The sequence below is a fragment of the Crocodylus porosus genome, unplaced genomic scaffold, assembly GCF_001723895.1.
Source record: "Crocodylus porosus isolate Cpor-Errol unplaced genomic scaffold, CroPor_comp1, whole genome shotgun sequence".
Classification (NCBI taxonomy): Eukaryota; Metazoa; Chordata; order Crocodylia; family Crocodylidae; genus Crocodylus; species Crocodylus porosus.
In genome coordinates this window covers 37,337,651-37,348,009 of record NW_017728910.1, presented here as the reverse complement: position 1 = coordinate 37,348,009, position 10,359 = coordinate 37,337,651, and the positions used below count along the sequence as shown (strand labels likewise).

At 39.1% G+C, this 10,359-nt stretch overlaps 1 protein-coding gene across 5 annotated transcripts in view; it reads right to left on the bottom strand.

Moving 5' to 3' along the window:
• Nucleotides 1-10,359, bottom strand: part of DOCK10 (dedicator of cytokinesis 10) — a 202,821-nt gene that overhangs the window by 115,299 nt on the left and 77,163 nt on the right. For all 5 annotated transcript variants that reach the window (XM_019533056.1, XM_019533052.1, XM_019533054.1 and 2 more), the window contains exons 4-7: nucleotides 8,488-8,570; nucleotides 2,150-2,222; nucleotides 1,745-1,873; nucleotides 1,334-1,468 (exon numbers count right to left, since the gene is read on the bottom strand). In XM_019533056.1, coding sequence (XP_019388601.1) covers nucleotides 1,334-1,468; nucleotides 1,745-1,873; nucleotides 2,150-2,222; nucleotides 8,488-8,570 — 420 coding nt within the window. The remainder of the gene's footprint in view (nucleotides 1-1,333; nucleotides 1,469-1,744; nucleotides 1,874-2,149; nucleotides 2,223-8,487; nucleotides 8,571-10,359) is intronic.

The window sequence follows — 10,359 nt, the reverse complement described above, 5'->3', positions numbered from 1 at the left end:
TACTTCACAGTCAGGGCAGCTAGGATCTGGAACCAACTTCCAAGGGAAGTGGTACTGGCTCCTACCCGGGGGTCTTTAAAAAGAGGCTTGATGCCTGGCTGGAGTCATTTGAGCCCAGTTTTTCTCCTGCCCAGGCAGGGGGTCGGACTTGAAGATCTACGAGGTCCCTTCTGACCCTACTTCTATGATTCTATGAACTATTTGGGGAGTATGGTGGTATAACAGGAAGACAATATTTAGACTAATCTCACTGCCTCATCAGATCTATACAGATGGTGTAGATGATTAGCTTTCCATGAGGCCCAGCTGACTGCAACTAAAAATTGAAATCTTTTGAATGCTTTCTGAGATAGGTAACAACAGTGGCCCTGAGCCAGGAAACAGCTTATAGTTAAATATAGTTAAAGACTTCTGGCTTATTTTTAGTTTATTTATAACTGAATAACCAGGTTCTTTCAGGGCTTGGCTGGGTCTTGCCAGGCTTCCATTATTTATACTGAAATTCACTTCAACATATAAAACTTTAAAAGCACACTTCACAAGAACTAGGTTTTGCCAAATCCCCATGCCAAATCATGACCACTGCATTAAAGCCCCTGCCGCTGCCCCTCCATGACGACTGCACAATGGTTTAGAGCTACGTAAAAACAAAAAGAAACCTCAGGCCTGCTCCTGCACTATCGTGCGCCAGGCGGGAATAGAGGAACCATCAGCACCAGGCAGGAAAAAAATCATCTCCTGCAGAGGTCAACATTTCTCCTTGTGCCACCACATTGTATAGCAGGTTTGAGCAGACATCTGTCTTCATGGTAAATTCTTCACTAAGGTACCTGCTCCTATAAGAGCTGAAACTGTCTAGGAAGAGGGCTCTAAGAGCCAGACAGAAGCCCACAGGTACAGGTTACTATGGCAACAGGCTAACGAGTAAATTAGCCTGCACCTGAACCTGCTCAGCAGACTGGAAGAGGCAGGGCCCTGGGCAAATATAAACCCCAAGACTTCAGTTCCCTGAAGTCAGTGGGATTCCCCATGGATGGATCCTTCTAAAGAATTAGTGCCATTTAGTTAGTTTATATATAAATACCTGCTTGTAATACTTGCATTTCTAACAAAATGGTTCTGATTCTGTCTTCATCTGTCCATTGAATCAGTGAAGTTATCTAATAATGAGACCGATAGTAGACCCATCTATAACAAAACATATATGCTGTTCCTCACACTTGTCCAGAAGAATTCTCATTTATGTTTTGTTTTATTTTAACATTCAAAACCCTGCTATAAAATCTATAGTTGATTACATGGAGCCACTAGAATGAAACAAAATGTGACTCACCTGCACAACCCCTGTACAGGAATCCAAAAAAATACAGCCCTTCGGTTCCTTTGATATTTTCTCATCTTTATAAAAATTCATGATGTATGAGTTATCCGACAACTGTGTCAGCTGAAAGTAGCGCTTTTTGAATGACTACAGTAAAAACAAAAAGATGATCACTGTATTGCACATTATTTTAATAGACCTTTCGTTCATAGATATGGAATAATAATACACCACTGCTAACTGCATTTTAACTATGTGGCTTTGCAGACAATATTCATATCTACTTTGCAATTGCCTCATACAGTTGCATCAAACCTAATTTGAGATATAAATGGCTAAATGACAATGGAAAACAGCAGCAGCCAGCCCTGTGTGTGTTACAGAGCCAAGCAGAACAAACAAAGAATAATGATGTCCCCTTACCCGAACAGTAATGCTGTTGTTTACGGTGCTGTTAAAATTTCCTTTATAAAGCCAGCCGGATTTGAAAACACCTGTCCCGAATCCTCCACCTCCACCACCACCCTTTGAAGAGGAATGGGATGTTGTATCCTATAAGAAAGCCATTGTTAATACTGCTTTTGCACTCTTCAGACTAAACAAACTGCATATGAATATCTGCTTTCTTTAAAATACATACATTTCACAGTCCTTTTAAAAATGGATTATTAATTCGCCTGCTGTGCACATGATCACATAAAAAACAAAGCTGTTCCAAGTTATTTAAAGTAAGAAATTTTAGAGCAGATAGCAAGGTACCATTATCATTATTTATTTGATTTTAAAGCTATAAATAACTCAACTGAAAAAACAATTCAATATACTTACTTCATCTTTATCAATATCTTCATGATCAATTTCAAAGGAATGTGAGGGCAATTTCTCTGGTCTACATTCATGTCTAGGGGAGGGAAAAATTTATTCATTTTTACCTTCATAATTTACAATAGAGTATACTTTGAAATGTGGTAGCTATGTTGAGAGGCTAAGCTCCTGACCTTCCAAGACACTTTAAAACACATTACTGCTGGAGTTGTTTGATCTTCTGTAACAATACTTCTTTTTAAAAAAAAGTTGAAGTTTTTATCCCTGGCTAAAATCTCACTTGTGAATGTTTTAACATCAGTAAGAACTGTCAGAATACCCTTTACCCCCTCAAATTATGAGGGGGTTTGTGTCATTCTCCCTGTCCTCCAAAAGAAACATCCCATTTAAGATCGGTGAAATAAGGATTAGAGCTGTTCCACTCAGGGTTTTTTTTCCTGGAAAAAAAATCCTTCTTTTGACTGAAGGAATTCCCAGTACAGTTCCAACTGGGCATTATTTCAATATCTTCCCTACAAAACCTTGCAATTGCCACAACCTTAGAAATATAGTGATACTGAACACAGAAATGCTTAGATAGTCTATAGATTCAGGTCTCAAACAATTTTCACTCTGATCCAACCAGAGAGGTAGACAGCTGCATTACAAAACTTTTGGAATGTTTTTAATGGAGATCAAAATAATTTAGATTTTTACCGCCACTAGGTAGATACCTACATTGTCTTAAAATTCTCTAAGGTCATCACTTTGGAAACTTCTCCAAGTATTAATTGGCAGGCTGTGAAAGTGGCCAAAATGGAGACTGCCTTATTATAATGAAGATAAATTTTATTTACAGAGGTCTCACTACTGGGGGCTGTTCAGAAGAATATAATATGTCAAACTGACAGAAGCAGCTGAAACAAACTGAAACAGACTTAAACAACAAAGCAACATTAAATAAGAACTATACTCAAGTGAAAGTTCAAGAATAACATAGCCATTAAAGAATTTCTTCCCTAAGATTGGCTAACATTAAGTTATGTTGGGTTATCAAACTTACCCCGTGCCTCAGGCCAAATCCAAGCGGCTCCCTCATGGGACAGATTTGACCTGGAGCCCAGGGTGGCAGTGACAGTGGTGGGACTGGCAGTTTCAGGCTAAGCAAGATTGTTTCATCATAGTGCTTGTTCACCTTTCTGCCACTGATGGCCATGTCCACCAGGGCCTAGGAGTCCTGAATTCTGCAGCATACCCCATTCTCCCACTTCCAGTAGCCTACTGGAGGTCCAATAGGTCAAATGAAGTGTCTCTGCAGACATACCATATACTTGACACCCCTGACCTCTGTGATGCAAAATATCACTATCTTGTATTCTGCCAAAGAGTAACACCCATATATCAGAATGGGGTTGGACTTGATGATCTGCTCAGGTCCCTTCCGACCCTACCAACTACCAATTATGAAACATGAACCATCATATAAACTTTTAATGAGCCCTGTGAAAGGAAAAAAAGTGGGTATGTATGCCCTGGAATATTCTATGATAACTGAAGTTCTAGCATCACAGGATTTGAAAAAGTCAAAGCTGCATAGTTAAGAGAATAAGAGTCTTTTCATTTAAAATTCATTGTTTCTAGTTTGTTTTGGTTTCAGCATCTATTTAACTTCATTGATGTATTTGCATTTTGAATAATGGAAGCCTTTGTTAGAGACTCAGTGACTTTAATAGTATCCAAAATAAATATCCCTGAAACCTTCTAGAGATTCTTTCGTGTGGGCAGGGAAGAATGGATACAATATTTCTACTATTTCTAAAGTAAAGCCTAATCTCTGAAAGAATCTTTAAAAATAAGCAAACATCTTTCAAGCCTTTTTATAATATAAAGCTCAAAAAAAGCAGAAGCCCTTTCTCTCTCAAGTTTCTGGTAGATTGCTTTAAGAAATACCCTTAACACTGTGCATTGTACAGTAGCATAACTGAGGAGGGGCAACCAGGCAATCAGCTGTGGGTGTCATATTTGTGGGAGGGCACAAAAATATCACTTGCTGTCACTGTGCCATGCATGATGGCTGCTGAGGGCACAGAGTTTTGCTGCAATGTGGCATAGAGTATTAAACAACTCAACCTCCTCTGCAGCTTATACAACTTCCTAGTATAATCTGCTATTTAGTGCTGAAAACTTACCCTTTAAATTTTAAAATTTTTTTTTACAGAAATATCTATACTCATTTGAATTCAGGACTTTCTTAGATGCAAATGGCTATCAAGATTCTGTTATATGGGGTCTAGTTAAGTATTTCAATTTAGAATCAGTGTGCAAACAGAACATGTTATTTATTAAATCAAATAAAATTATTTGATGTTATTTTTGTAAGGATGAACTGAAAAATGTCAGAACTACTGTACTGTTAAACACATGACCTTAAGATTCTGCTCAGCACCTACAGTTTTATGTGCTGAGAAAACAGGATTATTTCTTTACATCAAAAAAGGACACAAACCTATCTAAAGAAACAAATCTTGTCCTATGAGTGAATTTCTAATGGGAAGATGCTTAAAAAAAAGAGCAAAAGAGGGTGAATTCCACCATTGCTTCAGATGGCAGTGCAGACCTTACTTAGGTAGCGTATGTTCCTGAGCAACCTTTGGTAGTGGGATAGGCTGAGCAAAATCAACACCATTAGAATAGGTGTAGTAACTGCTGCAGTAAGCAGGCTTCTCCAGTACACCTGAGGAAATTATGAATACTCCTGACTACACAGACCAACCTTAAACTACTCCCTTTTGCATTGGCCAGCAAAACAAAATATCTATTGTGTACTTTTAAAGGATTCAAGATAGCTTCTTCTAGCGTCAGTTGAAAAAGCCTTGAACTCCTTTGGGAGCTCCCTCACTGGACCACTCACTCCCTCAATCACTCTCCAGAGTCTAAATCTTTTTGTCCTATCTTCATTTGAAGTCCCTTTAGCTACCCTATCAATGCTCCAGAACAGGCCAAAACAACCTTCTGTGTCGAGGAGGTGCTCTCTCTTATCCTGCAACCATTCTCTATACTCTTCCCCCCATCTCTGTCTCCCCCGGTACCTTAGTATTATTTCATCAGAAGGGTGTTAGAGTGTAGGGGTGTTTACCTGCATTGAGTAAAATATCACAATTTAGGCTTAAAGCAAATAAAGTTCCTTTTGCCCTGTCATTTGCTCACTGAGCAAAAAGCATGTTAGAGCATAATATTATCATGGTCATACAAAAAAGCGGTAGTGGGTACACCAAACAAGATGTGAGTTTAGTCTGCAGAAAGCCTCAAAGAGGGAAGACATTCAAAGGAAAACTAAAGAGATAAACTAACATGAGTAGAATGTTTAGCTAACATATAGAAGGCTGAATTTGTTCTTGATGAAGAAGTGCTGAATTCATTGGTGCAATGCCACAGATGAATTCAGCTCATGGCAACTGTTCCAGCCACTCTGTCTCCAGCAACCACTTCCCAGCAGAAAGATCTATTTTCAGAAAGGAGAAACTTTCTGTCTGCTGAAAACTGCTTTAGTATGCTGCTATCAATCTATATGCTGTATGTGTGTCTGAAATGATTGGCTAACACAACCTGCCCTCAGGGATGGAAAAGAAGTCAGTCATCTCCATGTTGTGTTTTAGAGCTACTGTATACCACTCTGTAACAAGACAGTCTAATTCTGATTCATCTCGTCCTAAGTGGGGAATTCCAAGAGAAGGTTCTGAAGACTGTTACGAAATCAACAAGTTTGGAAAAGGTTAGATCTGTCTCAGTGAGTACCTTTGTCATCCTGCAGAATGACTTCTGGTAAGAGAAGTATAATGGTTCCACAACTTTCCTTGGTGAAACAAATGACTGCAAAAGAGACTGTTTTAGAATGGGCAGAGAATAGATTATTTTCAAGCTGGTGTGGCTCAGAGTGATGGGAGCTCTGTGCAGAATGCTCTAAAAGAGGGCATCCAAACTGTGGGGGTGGCCAGAGGAGGGACATGTATCGGTACACTGGGAGTTCAGGCCTTCTTAATTTATATGCTACAAGGACTACAGCTCATTATGTGTGATGTGCTGTTGTATCATAAGCAGAGATTTTCAAATAAAAATAAAGCAATATTCAATATGATGTCCAGTCATCATAAAGTTGAATGCAATTGGCTCTGATCAACGTACACTGGGTTTGCCTCCTGTCCAAAAGCCAACAAAACCTTCAATTAATCAGTTTTGGAGAGTCCTGCTGCAAATTAGCTTTTTGGAGTTTTGAGTGCTTCTGGACAGAACACATTCAGAATCACTGCACTCTCTGTTAAAAGCAAGATTGTCTAGTTTTTACTATAACAAATTCCATGGGAAACACGACGAGACTATACGGCCTATAGCAATACAGCACATGCTTGAGTAGCCCATTCCCAGTGCTGTCCAAATGCTTAGGGACTCAGGGACCCTCTTTCAGCTCCCCTTCAAAGGTCCATTTGAGTGCAACCATGTAAACCTGCCTCACCTGCTGGTCATTGCTTGGCAGAGTCAGGTTATCTTTTTATGTAAGGTCTGACATGGGTTATAGTTACAAACAAGATGGAGTTGGCCCAGCCAAGAGACCCTTTTTAACTCCTTCTGTATTAGGAAAAAAACAGTCTGCCCATCACAACTCATAACTTTGAGTATGACAAACAGATAAGTGTTGAAAGCTTTGTCCCTATTCAAACATAACCCCCAGTGAACAAAATGTACATACTGACTACAATTTACTTTCATGCAGAATAATGGAAGCAATGCCTGCCAGTTGCAGATGTTGTAAGAGTGACAATGCTAGAAAACTTAAACTGAAAAATGCTGCACCTTCAATTTCTTCTGAGCAGCCAGGCCAACATTTTATAAAACAAGCTGTCTGGCAGTACAAGTGTATTGGGAATCTGGAAAAGACTGTTTAAGATTCCTGATTATTGCTACTGTTCTCCTTTGCTTCTAGGATTAACACATTTTCTCAATTTAGTAAGACTGTTGAACAAGCAAGGAATTCTCAATACAATGGAGGGCTTACAATTCATAGGTCCTCTCTACACCGTGTCTGAAGGAGACCAAAGAAAAAACAATCTAAATATAGTCACAAGCACAGGTTCTGTTTGTACCAGTTCTCGTTGTTAATCCAAATAATTTCTCGAGAATCCATTCTTGCAGTTTGCTATTTCTAGCTCATCATTACAATCTTTTTCACAAGTCAATAGTATCAAAATTTTAATGTTTCTCTGTTAAAGATGAGTGTAAGATTGTTCTTTTTGCAACTACATTTACTGCACTTCTCACTGTAACAACTCTCAACTTAGAGTACATAGCATGTACCAGGACAAAGGGGTATTGGCAACAATCACATATGAAAGTCTATGAGCCAAATTCTTCAGTTGTTCTTCAGGCAAAACATCCTGTGAAGTAAAAGAGTCCATTTTCTTCTCATATAAAACTTCTTTATATTCATTTAACCACATATGTCTTCTGCTGAGGTAGTCCTGACTACTGTAAGTGTAAATGAGAAGGTATCTGCAGAATATTAGTTCTTTCTATGAGAAAGTATGTCATGAAACTCTGACCACATTATAGCATTTATTTTTTAACTTCCATCTCACTTAAAAAATCATTATATATACAATGACCAAACGTTGAAAAAAAGGTAAAGCCCCCTGACAAACGCACACACATAGGCCTCTGCTATATTACATATAGTACTCAATTAACTGGTTAATTGTGCAATAAATTTAAACCAGCCACACGTGTAAAGTAATTATCACATCCTAAAATTGACTATCAACCTATAAAAGAGCCAACCACCTATAAAGGTAGTGACTGAAAATGTGTAACAACTCTATAGGTTTCTATCTAGCTTTAATTTGAATGTTTAGCAGGGCCCTTATTGAATAATTTATATGTTGCATCAAATTCTGATCTCTGTTACAAAGGTATACATCCAAAGTCAATAGATTTACCACCAATCATACATTCCTGTAACCATCAAGATAATTATATCCAGACAAAATAACTATACTATTTATGTTACTAATAATAGTAAAAAGCAAAACTTTTATTTAGCAACAGTATTCTGAATTAATAAACATTCATTTAAGAGTAACCATTTGGTTTGAATGAGCATGGCTTTTGAAGATGTATGTAAAGCCTGCAAATCTTTGAACTTTTCTGCACCAGGACCTTTTCCTTTGTTTTTTTTTATAGATGTGCCCCAGTATGGATATGGCAAAACAAACAGAACATACAAGACAGATGAAAGGACAAATATTGACATGACTAAGAGAAGCAGTATGAAACTGAAAAAAGGAAATGGAGAACTTATAAAAAGTCCTTACTGTGGTAAATGTCGAAAATCTCCTGAATATTGTTCATATTTGTAGTTCACAACATGCCACTGGGAACTGTAATATTTACAAGCCTAAAAAAGAAAGGAAGAAAATGATTATGTCAAATTCAAGAAAGGCAACAATACAGGGAAATAATTCAAGTAGCCTTTCTCGTAAGGGAAGTGAATATTTTCCTATTTTATAGCTTGGTAGTGCAATTCTTAAAGGAAAATTAATTTCATATTCCTTTGAGCTCTAACACACACTTTCCCTTTAAAATAATGTGGACTTGAAAACCACCTGCAGTGGAGCTCTGAGTCCACCCTCTTGCTTCAAGAAAGGTTTTATTAAAATTGTCTCTATGCCACCTCAATAATTGGGTTCTCAGGTAGCTTTGACTGTCTCCACTGATGTCAATGACACATTTTCTCTTTGTACTTTGTTTTGTTACCTAACTCTGCTACAGTCAATAAACTTACCCCACTGATTCAATTCCCACCCCAACAGCCTAAGACCTTACTTCCTGGTGAGTCTCAAGGACTGATCTCTTTTTTCCTTTATAATATTTTATAATGTATTTATAATGTTATTGTGTCTAATGAGTTTTATTATCTCTGTATTAAATCTGCCCCATTTGCTCAACATTCTCCTCTCCGTTCTTATTTTCTAAAGTTTTTGTCAGTTTTGCAGCTGTCTTCTGAACTTTCCTTAATAAATCCATAGGCCTCACTATAGTATGAATTAATATAACCACTGGACAGTGTAGATACAGATCATATAGAGACCCTGCTAATAGCATGAAACGAATTAGGCCCCAATGAATACATAACTAGGCATACCACATATGGCTTGTACAGGAGTACTGGGAATTAGGGCTGTGCAAAGCTTCAGTCCCTGATTTGACTCAGCAAAGATTTGGCCTGATTCAGTAGCCGAATCTCCTAATCCTAATCGAATCAGAGGATGCTTTAATCTCTCTGAATTGAATTGGAACCCTCCAAATTGATTCAGAGGGGTTCAGAAAGATTCAGAGATTTGGACATAGACACAACTTTAAATGTTTTTTCCATATACCTCTAGATGGCAGGCATAGACCATCCCATGGCGCATGGAGTCTCCCACAGAAATGAGGGGGCTCACCAGCGCACTTGGCAGCAGACCTAGAAGTAGATCAGAAGCACTTCCAATCCACTTCCAGGTCTGCTGGGGAGTGTGCAGGCCCATCCCTTCCCCCCCACCAGCTCGGTGACTAGTGTCTCCTGGGTCTGGGGAGGGCACCCAGGGTCCCCCCCCCCGCAGCTGATCGCTGAGCCACCGGGGGGGTGGTGGGGAGCGGGGCCTGCACACTCCCTGGTGGACCCGGAAGTGGAACAGAAGTACTTCTGTTCCACTTCTGGATTTGCCACTGAACATGTGGAGGCCCCCCCCCCCCCGCATTCCCATGGGATGGTCCATGCACCCCAGCATCGCAGTGCTTACAAGCCACACCTGTGACATAGACATTTAAAGCTGTGTCTATATCTGAATTGCTGATTCTCCAAATCAGCATCGAATCTTCAGATTCGGTTTCAGCTGAATCAAATCACTGTCCCTGATTCAGGCCAAATCTGAATCAAATATGGCCCAGTTTGCACACCCCTACTGGGACTGTAGTTCATTTGTTTTAAAGGAGCCTTCAAGGTCAACAGATAGAGAGTGAATTGATGATACCAGTACAGGACAGAATCACAGAATAACATAAAGTTAGGGTTGGAAGGGACTTCAGGAGGTCATATAGTCCAACTCCCTGCTCAAATCAAGACCATCCCCAACTAAATTATTCCAGCAAAGGCTGTCTCTAGCTGGGTCTCAAAAATTGCCATTCCAGTGCTCACCACCCTC